The sequence below is a fragment of the Rhinatrema bivittatum genome, chromosome 1 (assembly GCF_901001135.1).
Source record: "Rhinatrema bivittatum chromosome 1, aRhiBiv1.1, whole genome shotgun sequence".
In the NCBI taxonomy this organism is placed as follows: Eukaryota; Metazoa; Chordata; class Amphibia; order Gymnophiona; family Rhinatrematidae; genus Rhinatrema; species Rhinatrema bivittatum.
Window position 1 is genome coordinate 291,936,295 of NC_042615.1, and position 22,934 is coordinate 291,959,228.

General features: G+C 40.6%; 1 protein-coding gene across 14 annotated transcripts in view; it reads right to left on the reverse strand.

The window, feature by feature from the left end:
• CAMK2D (calcium/calmodulin dependent protein kinase II delta) overlaps positions 1-22,934 on the reverse strand; it is a 613,333-nt gene that overhangs the window by 112,285 nt on the left and 478,114 nt on the right. For 8 of the 14 annotated variants that reach the window (XM_029596378.1, XM_029596343.1, XM_029596318.1 and 5 more), the window contains exon 13: positions 19,308-19,345. In XM_029596378.1, the coding sequence (XP_029452238.1) occupies positions 19,308-19,345 (38 nt within the window). The remainder of the gene's footprint in view (positions 1-19,307; positions 19,346-22,934) is intronic. The other 6 variants (XM_029596351.1, XM_029596334.1, XM_029596393.1 and 3 more) reach the window with 1 other exon arrangement.

Sequence of the window (22,934 nt, forward strand, 5' to 3'; positions counted from 1 at the left end):
TATCACAGGAAATAAGACTGAAAATGAATTATTCAGCATTTAGAAAAACATAAAATAAAAGCTTGGTTATTTTAACCCAGTCTTTTGGAACTATTGTTTTAATGTTTACTTGTTTGCTTTGTTATTTTAAGGTATAATTTTATGTTGAAGTATTTTAGTGATTATTGTATTTTGTTTTGTTGATACATTTTTTGATTATTGTATACCACTCTGAATAGATTTGCTCTGATTTAGAGGTTTAAAAGAAAGGATAAATAAATAAATCTGCTGGCTTCTCCAGCCTTTTTTCATTTTACTTTTTACTTTTTTTTCCCCTCCTAGTTGTTCCAACTTACTATTTTGCTGCAAATTTCTCTTTGGCAGGTTCATAGAAAGTACATTTCATCAGGCAACTCTCTACTGCCTTCAATGAAGCTGAGCAAATAAACTGTGAAGACAAAGCTGGGAGGAGTGATTCTATCACTTACCAAGTAATTCAAGAACAGATTGGCCTAGAAACATAACAGCAATTTTTATAGACGTTTTCCTAGTGACCCTGCTTAATAGGGTTGCCATAACTTACTTTTCCATTCTTCTCGCTTCGTGTGTAGCTACATTTTCCTTTCCTGTGTGCCCAATTCATTCAAGTGGATAGAGATAGAATAGAGAATGTGAGAAACCAAGCACGTTAGAAATTAAGAGAAGTCATGGAAAAAAGATGACCATCTCCTAAAGATCCAGACAGGAGTTTTCAGAGGTACGGAAAATGTATATTTAGGTCACTGCCCAGGTTCCTTGAACTAAAAAGAAAAGCTTCATGAAGCAGAGCTCCAACAATCCCATTTATAAGGATGGAACCAAGGACCAGTTGATGCTGAATAAAGCCATCATGATGAGTTTGTAAGACATGTCAAAAGCTCAGTATAGCACGGACAGATTATAAAAAAAAAAAAAGCTTCTGACATTATCCCATGCTCTTGAATAAGAAATTTCCTTGAAATGCACAGAGTAAAGCCTGGTTTGATTGAGTGTATCAGCTTTACCATGAGAATGTGATAGACTACTCACCTTCTGAATTATGAAGATGGATAATATGTTATTCCTAATGTCAAAATCCAGTTTGGAATATTTTTTTCACCACTCTTGTTTTGCCTGGCACTGAACTCACTGAGTACTCTTATTAACTCTTTTGGGCTATAGATTTCACTTTAATTCCAGAGACACTAATGATCCACAGACATCACACTTACTGTTTGTAGATGACTTGAAGCTTTGTAGTTCTTGTGATTGTCATTGAGTGGAATAACTGAGAGTAGTGAAGAGTTTCTCAGATGATATTAGGATCAGATTTGACTTAGACGGATGTGCTATTAATTAAGATTACCTGCTATTAATTAAGATTACCTGCTATTAATTAAGTTGACTTAGAAATTAGCCACTGCTATTACTAGCAATGGTAACATGGAATAGACTTAGTGTTTGGGTACTTGCCAGGTTCTTATGGCTGGATTGGCCACTGTTGGAAACAGGATGCTGGGCTTGATGGACCCTTGGTCTGACCCAGTATGGCATGTTCTTTTGTTCTTATGTGCTAAGGCAACCTTCTTTCAGGGAAAATGAAGCAAAATTGAAAACAAGATTGAGAACTGTAGTGTAAAAGAACTTGAAAGGCATATATAAGTATCTAGGACTGGATAGAGCAACAATTCAGCACAAGTTGCTGAGAGAAAAAACAGTAAAGAATACTAAAGGTGATTGAAATAGATTTTGAAAAACATTTTAACAAAACGAAATAAGATAAAAGCTATCAATCAGCTTGCAATTCTTGAACTCTCCTATACTTTTAGAATAGCAGATTGGCCTGATAAAGATCTTAAAGCAATTGGATGTAAGAACAAGAATATTTATCCATACCCATCTAGTAATCTATAAGGATTCGTCTGTGCTGAAATTGTAGATTCCAAGAGTTGAAGGCGGTATGGGCTTTATAGAAATTGATTATACAGATATGACTGCTATTATAGGCCTTCAAGCATATTAACAGCATCAACAGATTCTAATACTCAAGAAATGCTGAAGTAGTAAAAGTAAATGGTTGAAATCAGTCTCTATCTTTAAAAACGTAAGAAATTGTTCTATCTCCTTTATCATTTTGGTCACCCTTCTCTGTACCTTCTTCAGTTTGGATGATCGTTTTAACGAGTGGAAAGAATGAATGAGAATCTACCAACATACTGTATCAGGGGAAAGAAGCAACAGAATTTGCAAAACAAGAGAAAAAAGCTTTTTAAAGAATCCGATCAGCAAACAAGGAAAACCAATTAGCAAAAGCACAAAATGGGAAATATAGATTGTTTCTTCATAAACCTCATTCAAAACAAGGAGAGGCAAACCTAAATCTCAGGATGTGAGATAGATAATTGAGGCACAGGATAGTGGACTAAGGACAAGATGGTTTACAGACTAGAATAGAAAAAAATGGTAAAATAGATAAATGCAGAATCTGTAAAATAGAACAATAAACAGTTACACACCTTGTTGCTGATATCAAGCACTGATGTCAGAAGGCCTGTGTACAGAAAGGTATAAGGTGGCATGGCTCATCCATTGGAAATTGTGTAAACACTATAACATCACTGTACCAGAAAAGCACTTGGATCACAACCCTGAGAGAACTGCAGAGAAAGAAGAACTTACTGGGACACTGCTATTCTAACAGAGAAGAGCCTGATGCAAGAAAACTGGATATTGTGGTAAAGAAAAAAAAACACGACAGCATTGCTGATAGAAGTGTTACACCCAATCCCAGGATGGTGTGCTCTTCTCTTCAATTCTGGGTGCAGCGTTCACTAAGAGGGATCCATACTGAATATTTGCAAATGGATAGAGTTGCATGCACTATTCAGCCAAATGAGCATATGATTCTTCAAGGTATAGTGACTTTAAATTTTAACAGTAACCAAGTGGTTGATGGCAGAAAAAGACCAACTGACCTATTCAGTCTGCCCAGTTACTTTCTGTAAACACTGCTAAGGATATAGCCCAGCTGCAAGCCACCGAAATCAGTTTATCATCTTTCTTCTTGGTACTCTACCATTTCAGGCAAACGAGGAAATGAAATCCCCTACTTAGTTCATGCCCAGCACCTCTCCCTCTAACATCTAACCACAAAGCTTTGTCATTCAAATAATGGTGTAGCTTGTGTCACAACATTCAGCTACAATGGCAACTGGAAGCATGGAGGAATTTCTTCTGTAAACTGAGGCAAATCCCATACTTAGAGGTGAATTTTCAAAGCATTACATGTGTAAAAATTAGCATATATGCACGCAGCCTGTATTTAATAAAATTTGAAAATAAATGCATATTTTCACTTTCATGTGCATATAAGCACATAAAAAAAGGGGGAGGTCTAGGGGCATTCCAGGGTGCTTTTCCCTTATGGGATTGTTCCACAGTTGCTATTTTAAAAGACACTTATGCACATTTAGGAACTGATTTTGAAAAGCATTTACATGCTTAAAACTGGGTTTTACATGTGCAACTGCCCTTTACCCATGTAACTGGGCTCTTGAAAATTGCTATAATATATGCTTCTTAAGTGCACTTAATATGGGTAAATGGCTTGTGAAATTACCATATTTAATGTGTAACTCCTTTGAAAATTGACCTGACAGATTTGCCAACTTACTTGCCTAACTTTACATCTAATATTTATCTGGCGTGACATTAAATGTGCTTAATGTGTACTATTTATTTATTTATTTAAAAGCTTTTATATACCGATGTTCATGTACTGGTACATATCACGTCGGTTTACATAGAACCAAAGTTGGAAATTACATCCAACAAGTAATAAAAAATTACTACTGACTGGGTGGGAGGTGTGGCTGAAATGGGGGGAGTTCAGGCTGAAGAACCAGGAGAGTCTTGATGACCTGGAGAAGGACTGGGTGAACTGGTGGTTAATTGGTAAAACTGGTAATTGATGACCACATATTTTAAAATATACTGATTTACATGAGTAAGTCCTACTTTATTTTCACACATAAAATATAGGTACCTATATTTTTAAAATAGGTAGGGAAAAGTATGCATGTTCAATGCATTGACATATGTTCTTTCAATGCACTGCATGTATTTGCACATAAGCCTACATATGGGTGTATGTTGCAGGGTAGAGATAAGCATATTTTATAAAATGCGCTTATAGCATACATACAGGGGCGGATTTTCAGAGCCCTGCTCGCGTAAATCCGCCCAAAACCGGGCGGATTTACGCGAGCAGGGCCCTGCGCGCCGGGAAGCCTATTTTACATAGGCCTCCTGGCGCGCGGCGCAGAGCCCCGGGACTCGCGTAAGTCCCGGGGTTCTCCGAGGGGGGCGTGTCGGGGGTGGGCCCGGTCGTCGCGGCGTTTCGGGGGCGTGTCGGCAGCGTTTTGGGGGCGGGTACGGGGGTGTGGCTACGGTCCGGGGCGGTCCGGGGGCGTGGCCACACCCTCCGTACCCGCCCCCAGGTCGCGGCCCGGCGCGCAGGAGGCCCGCTGGCGCGCGGGGATTTACGCCTCCCTCCGGGAGGCGTAAATCCCCCAACAAAGGTAAGGGGGGGGTTTAGACAGGGCCGGGCGGGTGGGTTAGGTAGGGGAAGGGAGGGGAAGGTGAGGGGAGGGCAAAGGAAAGTTCCCTCCGAGGCCGCTCCGATTTCGGAGCGGCCTCGGAGGGAACGGGGGTAGGCTGCGCGGCTCGGCGCGCGCCGGCTATACAAAATCCATAGCCTTGCGCGCGCCGATCCAGGTTTTTAGCAGATACGCGCGGCTCCGCGCGTATCTACTAAAATCCAGCGTACTTTTGTTTGCGCCTGGAGCGCAAACAAAAGTAGGCTATTCGCGCGCCTTTTAAAATCCGCCCCACAGGTTATAAAATACTAGTATAGAGCTGCTCGCAGCCATATACATGCATATATGCCACTGCACACATTTATTTGAAAGCGCTTGATTTTGAAAAGCATTTACATGCTTAAAACTGGGATTTACATGTGTAAATGCACTTTACCTGTGTAAGTGGCTTTTGAAAATAGCTACAATATATACCACTGAATTATCCTTAGGTTTTACCCGTGTAAAGTGCACTTATGTTAAATTTACACATATAATTCCTTTGAAAATTACCTCCTTATTTATTGTATGACACTGAACTTAGGAATATCTCTCAAAAAAAGAGATTCAACAAAAATCTGGTTGGCCTCTGGAAGGCAAATAATGGAAAAAAAATGAATAAGAGATATGATAAAGCTAGACGTGTGGCAAAAAAAGAAAATATTTTTCAAGGTCTGGGAAAAGATATTTAGAATACCCAAGAGCCACCACCACAATAAATGCTCCATTGATGCTTTCTATTCCTGTATACAAACCTGTCACCCAATGACCATTCAACCAAATACCTGAGAGTCACCTCAAGCTGCAGCTCCACCACTCTCCATGACATTGTTTAAAATAGTGTTCCGAGTGGTGCTTCTTTGGCTGCCAACTCAACATATATCCCCAGGTCCTGAAAACAAGCCCCAGAAATTCCTAGTCTGAGAAAGCACAGTGTAAATACCGTGACCAGAAGGGGGGAGGCAAGGCCATGAGCAGAAGCTCAGATATGGAGGCATTTAAAGGACGTCAGGCCTCCCAAAAGTAACATAAAATGAAACCAATTTTTGCTAGGATGTATTGCTCAAGAGAAGCCAATGGAATGAAGGTGTTCCAGAACAGCATGATAAAGAAGAGAACGGGGGATGGCGGAATCATCTGTCACTATCCCATCTACCTGGTTTAAGCAGAAGGGATGAAACACATTTCATCAAAACGAATGCTGCTGTTTTCCTCCGTGTTTTTTCAACCGGTGTCTTGGAAGCCAACCGTTTGAACTGCGTATTGTACAGAAATGGCAAACAACGGGGGCTGAATTTCTGAAGGTGCCTTATACTTGTGATGCACAGCATTAAGCCACTTTACATAAATAAATATGTTTTATATAATTAGCCTTTGATATTCACAGAAGTGACAGTGTCCTTTCATTAAAAGGCATTGGAACCCCAACATGCTACACAGTTGTAAAAAGAAGGAAAATAATTCTGAAGGCTAGTGATCATTAAGGTTCCTGGTGGTTTTTTTTCTAGATCTTTCCGCGTTTATTTTTTAAATATCATTTATTATTATTTTTTAAATAGTCTGAATCTAAGATTGTATCTTTCCATATTTAATTCTTCTTTGACTCTTGTAAGTGCTTCGTGAACACAAGCCATAATTCTATTCTTCACCAGACCTGTAGGAGTTTTTTTGATTATTTTGGGGGGAGAGAATTGTTCGAGGTGACTGGGTCCTTTAAGATGAACCCTGGGAGCATCGGGACGTGCATTAACTTCCCAATGCGCCCAGGGAAAGTCAGGTAGAGCTCCTTAAGGTAAAGCGGCTTGCAAACTTTCACACAAGCCGCGTTATTTTATTTGCATCAGATTCCTGCATTGCGCTGGGTTTACAGGAGTGAAGACATGGTATTTAAAATACTGCGTGTTATCTCTGCGTTAGGCCATTTACCATGTGGCAAAGCACTAACGCAGCTTAGTAAATGACCCCCCTTGATTTCCTGCATTTAGCACATGGAGAGGACTGCCATTCTCCCAAATGCTTCCTTTATTTATACTTGTGAACATACATTGTTTCATGTTCAGGACAAAAAAATACAATGCAGATTCCACTTAAACTTCATTTCCATTTACTATTGCCAACTGACTGTAAATTTACAGACAGCCTGTAAGCAATGCCAAAAATGGGTCTGTCTGTAAAGTCCATAAAGTTTGCATGCCGTCTCTTGTCTTGGGAGTCTGTCATCATGGGTGCGCGGCAGGAGATGGAACTCACATGCAGCTGAGCCGGAGAATTGCAGCGATGCTATGGGGGACGGTTATCCCGAGGAAGCGTCCTGCCATGCCAGCAAGAGCCAATGCAGAAACTGCTGCCCTGGCCCCGCTCTACTTCTGGCAATGAATTGTCCTCCCTGTGACTCGATTGCTCACACATGGAACTTAGCAACAAAGAGCCGCCAGAGGGGAGGACCAATACCCGACCCCGAGCAGCCGGACTCACTCCGCCCTCCCTCAGGAGACCCCAGAATTTTCTTAAGCTCCCAATTAGGACTGCTGAAGTGGACCCAAAATCTGCTGAGCTTTTCAAAAGATAAATTGCAGCTGCTGCCTTTCATAACATTTTATCTTGATTTCTTTGGTGGGGGATGGAGAAGTTCTCCACGTTTCAAAATGAAAATGTTTAACTTTGAAATTCACATTGTCTACATAAAATCCCAGCTTAAGCTACAACTTTGAAATTGCAATTACTTTTTTGTATATCTTACATTATGTAAAGGTAAAAAAAAAAATAGGTTCTGAGTAAAAATTAGTCAGAGTGCTAGTAAACATTTTCTTCTGGGGTTTCATTGGCTTTTTATTTGTAAAAATGGAAAACTGAAAGCTCTGATGCAGATGGATTTAAAAGATAGCACTTATGTCCTAAACTGAAAACAAAGCCAGTGGAAAACAAATGCATAATTAAACCATAAATTATGTCTAATAAAACACCTTTGACTAAATGAAGAGGGAATTTCAGCTCATCAGTATTCATTTCTCTCTCTTCTTCATTACTTGTTTGCTATCTTGTACTATTTTTGTCTGAATCCTCACTGATTTGAAATTGGGCTACATATCATGATCTCATGTCAGTTGTATCCAAATATATCTGCAGTTTCAGGGTGTTGATTAATGAATTTCTCTCTAAGGATGTGCATTTGTTTTAAACAAATGAGTAAAATGTGACAAATGAGGCCATTTTTGGTTCATTACAAATGAAACAAACCAAAAATAGCTTCTGACAAAAATACCTGAAAATTTTAAGACATTTTTGTCTTTGTGTAATTTAAAAACAAAAAAAATGGGCCTCTGGCGGGACCACGTCTTGGCCTGGTCCTGTTGCTGAGGCTTAGACCCAAAGTCAGTTCCTATCACTGAGGTCTGGGCCCAGGCTGGACTCTAGGACCCAGGCTGAGGCCACATTCCATCACCAAAGCCTAGGCCCGAGGCTGGATCCCATTGCTGAGGCTCAGGCCCAAGACTGTATCCTGTCACTGAAGCCAAAGACCAAGGCTAGGTCCCGTCACCGAGGCTGAGGCCTAGGCCTAGGTCTGAGGTCTGAGGTCAGGTCCCATTGCCGAGGCCGAATCCTGTCACAGAAGCTAGGTCAGAAGCTGAGTTCTGTTGCCAAGGTCTGGGCCTAGGCTTAGGTCTGAGGCTGGGTCCCATTACTGAGTTCCAGATCCAATGCCAGGAACCAGACCACCAGATCAAGGCCATTTTCCATTGCCAAGACTTAGGCCCAGAGACCCAAGACAAGACTCTCCACTTTTTTCTTTCAAATAAATATGACATTGTCCATCCATAGGATGAGCCGCAATGATGCCATTGTGGCACCTGCTTCCCAAGTGAATGGTGCCATTTTGTTGTACAGTTGTATATCAAAATGGTACTATCCTCTTGAGTGAAAGGCACCTCAATGGTGTCATTGTGGTATGTCCTTCAGGTGGACATCATTTTTAATCAACAGAAGAAGAAAGAAGATGGTTGAAGGCCTGGTTCGGGGCCTCAGGGCCTGGGCCTTGGCTATAGACCTGGCTCCAGCATCAAGCTAGGCCTAGGCCTCAGCAATGGGCCCCGACGGCAGGCTAGGCCTAGCAGCCTCAGGCCAGGCCCCGGGTATCGGGCCTAGGCTTAGGCCTCACCAACAGGACCTGACATGGGCCAGACTTAGGCCTAAGTGATGGGACCCAGCCCTGCCCATTTTTTATTTTATATTGAAATTAATGTGGCCTATGGATTGCTTCTCCCAGTGACTTCAATGTATAAAGAAAAAACAAATGAGATGAGGAAATGAAAATTGTTTTTTTGTTTGAGACAAACCTGATGAATGACTGTGACCAACGAAATGACTGAATGAACCGAAAGTTTTTGACTCTACACACCTATAAAGAATCTGGCTGTTAGACAGTAACCCCACCAGCAGGGGCCCTCACTGGGCAATGCTTGGACCAGCTCTAGCCATCATCTTGTAAGCTGCATGATGCAGCAAGGCCAGCCCTATACATGATGCAGCAAGGCCAGTCTCCTCTCTGCCTTTTCCTCTTATCTTTGTACTTTTGCCTGTATAAACATGCCTTTGTTCTTAGTTTTTTCACTCTTGCCCATATAACCTTGCTCTTGTTCTGTGCCTAGCTCCTACTCTATTTAGGTCTCTCTAGCCTATCTGCTCTGCCTTTGTCTTGTCTTTATGCCTGTGCTCTTTGTTTTGTCTGGGTCTATCTTGTCTGCATGTTTTCCATGTTTTGTCCTGTCTAGGCCTTCCTGTGTCTCCCATTGTCTATGTGTTTCCTAGCTGAGCTCCTGTCCTGTGTGGGCCTCCCAGTAGACCTCCTGCTTCCTGTGGGCTTTCTAGTGGCCCTCCTGCTCCCTGTGAGTCTCCCAAAGGCACTTCTATTCCTTGAGGGCCTCCCAGTGGGCTTCCTGCTCCCTGTGGGTCTCCCTGTGGCCCTCCTGTATCAAGTCTAGGTCTCCAGGTGGTCTAGCTCTCCTCTGTGTTCCTTGCCCTGCATACTGTTTTGGTCTTGCCCTGTCTATAGGTTTTCCTTGACCTCCCTGACTTGCCAATGCACTTCTTGTTCCAGTGAGTACCTTGTTCCTGACCCAGTGCACCATCCTCCAAAAGACCTGCCAGCCACCAGCACCAGACAGCTCAACCCAAAGGGAAAGTGGCTGGTGAGGCAGAAGATCTATGCTGGGCCTGCCTGCTCCTGACCCCTACAAAAGACTGCCTGCCTGTCCTGCTTACTCCTGACTCTTAATCCCCGCTGTTTGAGGGCATTCTCAAATCAACCCTTGTGGCTGTGACAACATCTTTACTTCTCTCTTTTTCTGTATGAATTAATAAAAAAGAGGAAGCAAAAAAAGGGGCTATTCACACTTAAATTGAATAATATAATGGTAAGCTGAAGGCTATATGAAGAAATCACAAAACAAAGATTAAAGCTCTTAAAGTATACTGGGACTGGTATCATAAACCTGCTCATAGTCAACAAATAAGGGTAACTTGCCACTAGAAAGAATGCGAAGAACCTAAATGACTTATAAGTGCACTGAGTTTAATCATATATCAAGAGGTAAATATTCAGACTTATCTGGGTATGTAAATTAGACCAATAAGACTTATCCGACCAACTTACAAGGGATATTCAGCAACATGACAAAAATAAATATAAAAAAACCAAACAAGAAACCTTATCCTACAAAAATTGTGCTTTCTTTAAGAGCACCTGGAAAATGATATTCAGTATGTCAAGTTGTATTTGGTTCATCCAAGAAATGAAAAATACATAGGCATTAAATATAAACCTTGAAAACCATGAAAAAATAAACTTGAGTAGTTTGATTATGGGATTTATATTTCTATATTTACTTGACTTAACCTGTGGCAAAAACTCTGTTTAACATGTCTGCATCAGCTGCCTGGCAGATAAAGCCGAGCTCCTAGTGCAATTCGAATTATGAAAATAACTCAATGCCACTTCCAGAGTTACTTTTTAAAACTGAAAGTTTGCTTTCTGTTGTAGGAAAAGTCTTGCAATCTGTATGATCAAACATGAGTGGTGTGCTGCAAGCAGTGATGCTTGGTAAAGTACGTGTACAGAAGCAGGGGGCCCTGGCAACCAGTCAGGTACCTGTGGCTTCACCAGACCATCTGCGATTATTCAGCTTCTTTCACATTCGAGTTCAACTTTTGGGTGTAACAGAAACTCAAGTGCTTGCGACACTCAAATTGCCAACCCTTTGTTAAAGTACCAGTTTGCACAATTGCTGTATAATGAGCATGATACTATAATAATAGTCTTCCATTCTAAATTTTCCCATTGTCATATACCATTATATGTATATATACATACATGTGGGCCAGCCTGGTGGCTCCGTTGTAGTGCTGGGCACTGCCATGCAGAACGGAAGGAGCTTAGCTTCCTGGGAAAGAAGTCATCATCTTCGCTCAATGGCGACACCTAGTGGCTGGGTTTAGGGTCCCGTAACTGCAGGGCTTGAGAAAGTGACCTGCTACATGGCCCCTAGCTGAGGACCGCTGCTGTAATGATGGGGCTAAGGTAAGATGAGGAGGGATTATATAACTGGGGATTAATAGCTAAAATGCATTTTTCACACATGGTGAGGAGGGCAGGTGGGGGGGGGGGGAGAATATGTTTCCATACAAATAGAACTAGAAGCCTTGGGTTAATTTATGTAATAATATTAGTGCTATTTGTTGGTATCAAATTCTTTTGGTCTGAGCATCTTTGCACAATTAAAAAAAAAAAATAAAAAATGCTGGTTTCAGTCAAAGAGTGGGCCAAGACGACACCAAGCTCTTGTTTACTGCACAAGTTTTGGCTCTGCAGCTCCTCAAGTTATGCTAACAGATCTCAATGCAACTAATTTATTGCTAAATGTGAAGTTTTCACAGGAGGGAAAAAATCTGGTCAGATAAAGATCCTCACCATCATCTGAACACTCGAACTGGACTTCCTTTTCTGAATTGCCCAGTCAGAGAGAAAGGAAAAGAAGAAAACGTAACTGGTTGGATTTAAAATATCATTGGCACGGAGCATATGGTATGGTCTTCAAAAAGGTGGCCTAAACTGTAGGAAGGGTGAAAAAAAGAAGACTCTGGAATAAAAAAAGAAAAAAGGTTCTGCAAGAAAAGACTTGTGAAAACAGAGAGCTCCACACAGGAAACGGGGGGTTCCCCTACTTCAGGAAATGACGTTATGGAGAAGAAAATATTATACAGCTCTGTGAGACATCCTGATAATCAAAACATCGCTTCTCCCTGCCCCGGAGAGGGTAATACAAGCTAATTGCTGAAATCCATTATTGTTACACCTGCACTGTACTAAAACCAAGCATAACACCCCAAAATGAGCTGTCTGTAACAGCCTGTGAAAAGCAAACCCACTATCGGCTTCTCCGGGCGGGGCAACATGCTGAAGAATCACAGGGTTATTCAGGAATACAGCCGCTCTATTTGTGTCCAGCAGGCTGCAACTCACGGCGAAGTTGTTCCCAAACCCTGGGACTTTTCAGTGTATGGGTCAGATGTATTAAGGAGGTAATTTTCCAAAGACTTTCCCGTGTAAAAATTCACTCCATAGGGCTAAATTTTCACAAAGGTTTTACATGCGTATATGGGCTTTTGAAAACTGCTACAATATATGTTGCTTTTACGCATGTAACTGCTTTGAAAATTCACTCCTAAGTTTTTTTTCCTCATAGACACAAAATTGGAAAAACCCATTAATCCATCTAGCCCTATGTGTCTCACCGTTCCTTCCCTCCCCCCCCCCCCTGCTTCTGCTAGAAAGAATCTGTATTGCTTGACCTAACTAAATAATACAAATCTCCATTTGGCTCCTGTGTTTAGGTACCAGTTACACATAGAAATGCTATAGCTTGAGCAGCTTTATAGTTTTGACAATGAGAGCATGGTGCACAGGAATAAAATCAGTAAATTAATGAAGTCCTTGCATTAAATACTTTAAAAAAAAATAAGACCGACAATAATTTAAACACAATATTATAACTCAACCCGCCCAAAAAAACTCCCTGTGTGAATTTGCATTTTCAAGGTAAGGGATGTAAAGGATAAATTCCTAATGACAGAGAAGAAAAAAATCAACATCAGTTTTCAGTGGATGAAACGTGAACATTTCTAATGAGAGCTGGAGGAAAGGAAATTGTATCCAATCTTCGGACATCTTAAGATCTGCAAACAAAATACGCTTTCTGCCTTCATGTGTAAAAATGATTTCCGACTGTGTATTTTTATGCATTCACACAGGGATTTTCTCTTTGAAGCACTTCCCGCTTGTGTCGGGAGGGCCTGGTGAAGGGGACCACAGCGACATTAAGAGCATCAATGACAGCCAGTAAAATGTTCCCATTCTTGCAAGAAGCAAGACAATGGCAAGAGAAGCAGAGATGTAGCAGAATATTTTATGCTGATTAAACAAAGTGGTTCTTCACTGAATACCACCAAACCCAAATTTAGCTAATGCCGTATATATACGGTAAACAAAAATACCAGTTCTTACAAATAAAATTAAGAAATCATGAGTGATCAGACAGAACACGAGTTATTTTTAATGTGTTTCAAATTAAACTATTATGCATCACAGAATAGCACAATCATTAAACAAACTTTAGCAAGCCTTGGTATTAAGCCATTTAGACTATTGTAGCATATTACTAGTTGGCTTACCGGGCACTTTATTACGGCCTTACAGCTGAAACAGCATGTAATGGCAAGATTGATCATGGGAGTGAAATATGGTGAGCATATCTCTCTGGTTATGAAATCTCTACATTGGCTTCCTGTTAAATAGAGGTCTCAATTTAGAATATTAGTGGTGATTCATAAATTGTTATACTCAAATAATCATTGTGTGGTGGCTACGACTTTTGCGTTATATACTCCATCACGTATGCTTTGATCTTCAGGAGCAAAGTTGTTGGCTTTACCTGTTTTGGAAAATTTTAGGTAGCAGAAAACACGGGAGAGGTGTTATCTTATGTAGTGCCTAAGTTATGGAATACACTTCCACTGAGGCTTAGAGAAGAGAGAGATATTTAAGGAAAGCGTATATGTGATTTTAAAATGCTGATGATTTTATTTTTTTAATGTTTTTGTATGATGTTTTTTATGATTTATGAATGTTTGCTTATTGTGATCCATGCTGAACTCTTTTGTGGAAATAGCGGAATATGTTTATGTAAATAAATAAATGAATAAAATAAACAATAAAGGATATAGTAAAATGGTCCTGTGCAAACGTTTTCATACCTTTGAATATTTGTGCTGATAATATACACTCAAGTTCACACACAGGTTGAAATGCAATGAAGGGTAGGTATCCATACCTGTGCCTTATTTGATTGTAATTAGTATTTGTGTATAAATAGTCAATGAGTTTTTTAGCTCTTGAGAAACCTTTGTGCATTTCATCCAGGCCTGCACTGACTTGATGATTACTGAATCATGGGGAAAGCAAAAGAACTGTAAAAGGATCTGTGAGCAAAAGTAGTTCAATTTTATATATCAGGAAAAGGATATAAAAGATATCCAAAGATTTGAAAATGCCAATCAGTACTGTTCAAACTCTGATCAAGAAGTGGAAAATTATGGGTTCTATTAATACCAAGCCACGGTCAAGTAGACCAAGAAAAATTTCAGACACAACTGCCAGGAAAATTTGGCAGTTGGGATGCAAAGAAAAACCCACAAGCAACTTCTACCTAAATATAGGCTTCCCTGAACCAAAATGGTGTGGGTATTTCAGCATGTACAATAAGGAGATACTTGAACAAAAATGGGTCGCATGGTAGAGTTGCCAGAAAGAAGCCATTGCTCCACCAATGCCACAAAACAGCCCACTTACAATATGCTAAACAGCACCTAGAGAAGCCTCAAAACATCAAAATAACAAAATAACAAACAAAATAATTTGGAGTGCTGAGACAAAAACTGAATTTTATGGTCCCAACCATAGATGCTATGTTTGGAGAGGAATCAACAAGGACAATGAAGAGAAGCACACCATCCCTACCGTGAAGCATGGAGGTAGATCTCTGCTGTTTTGGGGGTATGTGAGCTATAGTGGCACAGAGAATTTAATCAAAATTGATGCAGGATCAATGCAGCATCTTATAAAAAAAAATTGGAGGAGAATTTGCATTTATCAGCCAGGAAGCTGCGCATGGAGCACCCTTGGACTTTCCAATATGACAATGATCTGAAAAATAAGGCCAAGTTGACCCTTCAATGGCTGCAGCAGAAGAAAGTGAAGGTTCTGTAGTGGTCATCACAGTTTCCTGACCTCAACATCATTAAGCCACTTTGGGGAGAACTCAGATATGAAGTTGATGCTAGACAACCAAAGAATTTAGAAGATCTGGAGGTTTTTTGCCAAGAGGAATGGACAGCTTTACCACTCAAGAAAATAAAGGGCCTCATTCACAACTATTGCAAAAGACCGCAAGCCACCGTTGATGAAAAAGGGGACAATACCAGATATTAAGAAGTAAAGGGGTCATTTATCAAAGGGCCTTTTCACATGTGATATCTTCAAATTAGGGGGAGGGGAGGAGTTGGGGTGGGGAGGGACAGAGTCGGTGGTGTCTTCACTGCCGGCGATAATATTACTAACATTATCGTCGGCAGTAGCATTCCGAATAGTACCACCTTTCACGGTGGTGCTATTCGGTGTGAAAACCGGCAGCCGGTGCACCGCAGCCACCGAAATCGCACCTCCATGGTGCGAAGGCTGCGGGCTTTCGCAGACCTGCCTCCCCCTTTGGCCTAGGATAGTAACTTTGAAACAGCAGTGCGGGTCACATCTACGCACATTTGCCGGCTCGCATCCAGAGTTGCGTCCATTTTATAACATGTGAATGAATATGCACCCATGGTATAAAATAGGCTGAACATGTGCACATGTGGTGCAATTTTAAGTGGGCGCATGCACCTGCATGCAAATGCTGCTTCTACCATCTAAGTGGGGGAATTTTAAAAGCCACATGCTCCGACGCCATTAGCTGTTTCCCAGTTCATTCCCATTTTATCCAGTTAAGGGATAGGACTTTAAATCCCCCAGGCTTAATAACCTTTCTTCCCCTCTATTAGCCCTGACCCTTAAAACCCTGCTGACATACCTAGATTTTTTTATTTAATGATTTACATGCCATCTATAGCAGAAGTAAAGTTACACGATCCCGGTACACTTGTGCGTGAATTTACGTGCTGGTTTCATTGAGAAATCCTGGAACTCACATTCTCCTCCCCAAAACCTTTTTTTTTAATTGTGCACGTAGCAGGAGATATGCACACACATTTGGGCACCTTTTAAAATGCTCTCGGCACACACCGGTCCGATTTGTGTGCATATCTCCCAGCTTTGGCGCGCTCAGGGCTTTTAACATTTACCTTTAAGGGAATGCAAACTTGAACAAGACAATTTTTAATAATTCCCTTATTGCTATGGTTTGTTTAATGATTAGGTTATTCTGTGATGCATAATAGTTTAATTTGAAACTCATTAAAAATATCAGACATGTTTTGTCTGATCAATCATGTCTTCTTAAAATGCTAAACATCTTATAAATTCTGCCAGGGATATATAAACTTATGTGCACAACTATATATCCCAGGGACAACCCACTAGATTAAATGAAATACAAAAAGCGTTGATTGAATCCCACTAAACTTAAACATAAAGAGCACTTTATTACTCATTTGACATTCATATATTACCAATATATACCTATAACATGTTTCATCTTTGACAAAAGAATTTAAATAAATCTCAACTAATTGATGAATAGTGATAATAGTGATAATAGTGACTAAGAAATACAAAAATTTAAACAAGGGCCTTTGTAGGGTGCTTGATGGACTTGGAAAGTTTTTAAAGTTCTCTATGAAGATGTCTCGATTTCTATACATTGTTCTGCACGGCTTACAGTGAAGCATTTAACCTTGGCTTTATAAATTAGTATGGGACTCTCATGAAGCTTTTGAAATTTCTTCAATGATGTACAGGAGAAACTAATGTACTATTTACTGCATCATTTCTACAAGATGACGTTGGAATGTGTCATAATTTACCTATGTTTTCTGTTTTAATTTTCGTATTTCTTAGTCACTATTCCATGCATCGATTAGTTGAGATTGATTTAAATTCTTTTGTCTAGGATGGGACATGTTATAGTTCTATAATGATAAGATATAAATAATGGTAAGATATATATGGAGTGAGAGAGATCAACTGATTCACTAAAACTTCATACATAGCTGATCTGTCTTTAAATTCTGTATGTAGATTAAGCAGATCTAGTAGATGTGGATTGGACAATAAGAATTATAGCAAAGATTTACAGACACACAGATTCTAAAAGTGACCATGATTGAGATTTGTGGTTAAAGTATAATGGTTTACTTTTGGTGGCATGACTGCCAGCTAATACTCTGGGTATTCACTCCATATTCGGTGTATGATATCCCACTGAAAATAAAAAGCTCCTTTGTGCTTGCTACTAGTATCTTCCTTTGATCTTACCAGATGCTGACTCCTGTAAAGAATGTCATTATTTTAACCTCTGGCAAATGAAAATACCTTTTCCTTATGCTAACTTACAACTATTAATGACAGCCATCATAATAGACATTACTGGTCATTGAACTTCATTTGGCATGAATTTGATATCAAACTTTTTGTTATAATTTTTTTGAATATAAAATTTGACCTTCATAACTGAAGTCTATAACCTTTATAGTACATCCAGAAACTTATATTTGTTCAGAAAATCCAAGAATCCTATATTCCAATGCAATCTGCGTTTTGAAACCAAGTTTCTGCATCAGGGGAAAATCACAATGAAAATTCTGTGCATCATTTCTGCAAAAGTCAGAAACCAATGTTAATAAAATCAATTGTTTCTTATATGATGAACTAAATGACAGAACAATTTGCTCAATGATGCCCCAACGCAAATCAGCAACAGTGTGATCATGCTTGGCACAATGTGAAACCAAATGGGCTTGTTCTTTTTTCGAAGTTAAACTGTGATGTTCTGTAAGACAGGTGCGAATCATTCTTGTAGTTCTACCAATATATACTTTCAAACATGGACACATAATGAAATAAATCACAAAACTATCTCGGAACATATGATGTGTGAACTAAGATTTTCTCATGCATCATCTAAAAATAAGGCAATTATTTTCAAGCATTGGGGAATTCTTAAACTATATCCAGTTTGTTCTCTTACTCCCACTAATTGCGTATACATGGGGTAAAAACATTAGAAATTATCTCGAACATGCAACATTACCTGCCATTAATCATAATACTAAACCCTCAGGACATCGACCTTGTGGCAATTGTTCTTTTTGCTCAACATGTATTACAGGGATCTACTGGAGTGAGCCTCAGTCTGGATGCATAACTACTTTTTTCAGCATCAACAGATTGTAAATCAAGTTTTGTGATTTATTTCATGATGTGTCCATGTTTGAAAGTATATATTGGTAGAACTACAAGAATGATTCGCACCTGTCTTACAGAACATCACAGTTGTTTAACTATGAAAAATGAACAAGCCCCATTTGGGCAATTGGTTTCTAACTTCTCACAGAAATGATGCAAGGAATTTTAATTGTGATGACCCCCTGATTCAGAAACTTGGTTTCGAAATGTGGAACTTGTCGGGATATGGGACTCTTGGATTTTCTAAACAAAGATAAGTTTCTGGATGCACTATAAATGTTATAAAGTCTTTCAGACTTAAGTTACAAAGGACAAGTTTTATATGCCAAAAAATTATTTAAAAATTTTGATATCACATTCACGTCAAATGATTATGTATAAGACAATGAAGGTCAATGACCACTAATGTCTATTATGATGCCTATCAACCAATAAGTTGTAAGTTACCATAAGGAAAAGGTATTTTCATTTGCCATTATTATTCAACTTTTCCTCATTTAGACACTGGTTTGTATTAAGTATTATTTTAACCTCTCCCAAATCACTCATTTAGTCATTTTGCCATGTTTGCTTTCAATCTGAAATGTCCCATTTTATTGCAAATATATATTTTATGAATTGTGTAAAAGATTTTTCTTCTCCTTTATGGCTCCTCTCACTTAATGGTCTTGCAAGTTGCAAAGCAGCACAAATCATGCATTCCTAAGAAATTAAAAAGGCAAATTATACAGCACCACAATTTGGGTTATCTAATGCTTTAAGAGCATAACTATTTAGTATGGTGTTTTGTTTTTTCCACATTGGCTTGGGAATGACTTATCCTGTACATTTCTCTCTCTCACAAAAAAACCCAAAACAAAAAAGAAGAAGGCCTTACAAATAAGGTACCAGAAACATTTAATAGGTTGATGCCTTCATCATGATTTATAATACAACATAAAACCAGACCTATCCCAATTACATTTGTTGCTCTCTCTTCATGAACTCTGTGCAATTTGTTCTGCATAACTGTTCAATTTTAAGCAGGAGAACTAAGGGCACTTTCTTGATGTAACCCATGTTGATTGTGGCTGCCTTTCTTTCAATTTCCCTAGGGAATGAGGTTAAGAAAGGGAAGGAAGGAAAGCCTGCAAGAAAGATGATTTTAGTGTATCAGTCGAACCTACCTTCACTCCATCGGGTTTCTTTAGTAGACTCCTGGCTGCTGCAAATGGATAGCAGACTCAAAGTCAGTAAGTCACAAACTTCCCGCATGAATTTGGCAAAACAAGAACTTTTTATTATTCACTTAGGGCCTGATACATTAAGGCTTTCCTGCCGTTCTGGGTCTACAGGGAAAGAGCTTAATGCCTCAGGCCCTTAGCTGCTTCACAGTTGCTTTATACTAATTTAGCATCTTGCACATAGTAAAAACTGCTGGGTCATTCTTCTTTACTCTGCTACTGAATTGTATCAGGATTAACTCTTAGACAAGCAAGCAGGATAGCAGGGACATTAAAAAATGCAATATTGTGTTTGCTAAATAATATTTTGCTTTAAAGGTGGGAATGACTTTTGGAAAACAGGTCATATTCAATCAAGATGATGCCAATTGTGCAAATTTTAATATCTAACAGATCATTAAAATCAGCGTAACAGCAACAAAATCTAATTTTAGCAAGAACATCACATTATTTAGAACTGTTTTTCATCCATGGGTTTTAGCAGATTATTCTAAAACGCTTACACAAAAAGAGAGTTGCTAGCTCCATGGTTCCAAAAATGTTCACTTTATTACTGCAATACAGTAAAAACTCAAAGTCCAAAAACTGCTGGATTCCACACTTATCTGCTCCTCAGTCCAACGTGTTTAGATTATACAAGCTTGACAGGGAACAAGACCTCCATTTCCAATCACTGTAGGTTCACTAAAGTGGAACAGAGTTTCATAGATACTATTCTGGGCTACATGGGGAATCTTCACACCTTCCAACCTCACATAACAGAAGCCTAGAGTGACAGTGCTGTATACATCAGTTAAAGAAGTTCACCACTAAATAAATCCAAAACAGTCAATGAAGGCATTAGTGATCAATTAAAATTAAGAAAAGAAAGGGGAACCCATGAAGTACTGCTCCACTTTGATGATTAGTTTTTAATGCATTGCTCTAATAAAATAATTATTTGTGAATCCTGGAGCAAGTGGCTCTTGTCACACTGCAGGAAGGTGAGCCCTTGTGCCACTGTCAGGTAGGCATAGCCTAGTTTGTGCAAGCATGGACTAGGCCCCAACAGACAGTGGCTGATGTGTAACAGGAAGGCAGGGATGAGAGGCAGGCAGAAGTTAGAGCTGGCAGAGTTCAGGCAGAGATGAGGAGACAAGCCGAGGTCAGGGTAAGCAGCAAGCGAAGCAACGTCAAAGTGCTATGCACAGTCAGCAACAGGAAAGTCAGTGTAAAGGCAAGGAGATGCAGGGCATGCAGGAACCAGGACAGATGAGGAGGAGTCGGGGAGGAGCAAGGTGGGAAACAAGCAAGGACTGGAGTGGAAGCAGGAATGGGCAGGCAGGCAGGAACAGGAGTAAGGAATTGGAGTGACGATAACACCTTGGCAGAGGAATCCCAGAAGGACCTGTTGCTGAGGCACTGGCTAGGTGCACTGAGCTTCCTTATACATTCAGGCAGTGATGATGTCATCAGCCAGCACCACAGGAAGTCTGGGATGCAAGGTCTATATAAAGGTTCAAGAGCTACAGTCTCCTTCTAGTTAGGATCACTGGATGCAGCACAATGCCAGCAGCTATGTCGGAGGAGCCTGTGACCAGAGATCACTGCTGAGGAGGTAAGGGGTGTTACAGTACCCGTCCTCTTAAGCCCTTCCCTAGGGCTGCCTATCCTGGGCTTATGAGGGAAGAGGCAATGGAATTTCCTGATTAATTTAGGAGTCTTGAGATTAGTTGCTGGCTCCCATGATCTCTCCTCAGGACCATAGCTCTTCCAGTAAATGAGGTAATACAACCTGCCCCTCAGCATCATGGAGGTCTATAGTCAAAAGCATTTAGATGGAAAACTGAAACGTTATCTATCAAATTGGCAAAACCGGCATATTGAGAGACTTATCCAGCTAAATTCTATAATAGTTACCCGGCTAGAATTTAGCTGCATAAGTCGGGGGTGCTCTGGGGGCAGGTGGGAGGCATTTTGGGGAAGAGCCTGGAGGCCTATGAGGATGGGATCATCTCTCTCCACAAGGAAGGCACCCAAGCCAAAGCCTGACCAGAAAGCAGTGAAAGTATAAAAGTCACTTTGGCCTGTAAGAGACAATACTGGCAGCCTGCGGCTCAAACTAAATAAGGCATTAATTGATAAAATCTCAACAGGCTTTGGGATTGCCATTATAGTGAGATGGTTGTGGTAAGTGCAAAATGGCCAAAGGTGGTGCTGCAACTGGTACTGGAGCCGTAGGGCATGCAGGAGCAGGAGAAGCCACAAGCCTGGAGGTCTGTAAATCATTCATGTGGAGCATAACACATTTCAGGTGTCGCTGATGTTGTTGGTCCATCTGTGCCAGGCAGTACACAAGCTTGGGAGAGGGCACATCAAGGGAGCTTGTGACCTCAACAAACTGTCATGCTGCAGAAAAGTAAGCCCTTGGGCCACTGTTGGGTTGGCACAGCCTAGCTCGTACAAGCACAAACTAGGCCTGACAGGCAGTGGCTGATATGTAGCAGGCTATGGTTAGGACAGGCTGAGTCCAGGTGGAGATGAGAGGCAGGCAAGGGTTAGGGCTGGCAAATCCATGCAGAGAGGAGGAGACAAGCCGAAGTCATGGCACACAGCAATCAAAGCAACGTCAAAGGACTAGACCGGGTCAGCAACAAGAAGTCAGTCCAAAGGCAAAGAGATGCAGGGAAAACAGGAACCAGGACAGGCAAGGAATCAGGGGCAGAGCAAGGCATGAAACAGGCAAGGACTGGAGCAGAAGCAGTAATAGGCAGGCAGTCAGGCAAGCAGGAACAGAGTCAGGAACCGGAGTGATGATTACACCTTGTCAGAGAAATCCCGGAAGGACCTGTTGCTGAGGAACTGAGCTTCCTTATATATTCAGGCAGTGATGATGCCATCGACCAGCACCATAGGAAGTCCCAGATGCAGGGCCTACATAAAAGCTCAGGAGCTGCAGTCACCTTCTGGTCAGGGTCACTGGATGCAGCACGATGCCAGGAGCTAGGTCGGGGGGGGGGGGGGGGGGGGGGGGGCATGACCAGAGAGTGCTGCTGAGGAGGAAAGGGGTACCACAGCTCTCTTTTTGTCTATGTATTGTGGTTGAGCTGCCTTGCTGCAGAAGCTTTTACAGTTTGTATAAAGGAAAACTCTTCAGTGCTGTGTACCTGCAGCAGAGGTCGCAAGGTGCTCCCGGAGTCATGCACTCCTCGAGTCTTGCATTCTGGAGGGAGCTGGTTACAAGACTTTATCAGAAGCAGCAGACGCAGCACAAAAAAGGCTAGATCGGAAAACAACTTTGGACACTTACCAGTTTATTTATGAAGGGTCTGAAAATGAATAACCTTTTTATAAACCGGGCTTTTCATTCCTACACAAATTCCATTAATTTTTTTTTTTTTTTTTTAATTTTCTCATGTCAAGCCATTTATAAGTAACAAATTAGTGACAACTGATTTTAATGATCTTTACTGATAGTGAGCAGAGGTGACTCAAAAGCTGTCATTAAGGTAAGACCTTCAGATCTCTGCACCTTAGTACAGAGTGAGTCAGTGTCATTCACGTAAGAGCTGAGTGCAGAATGCAGCTTCA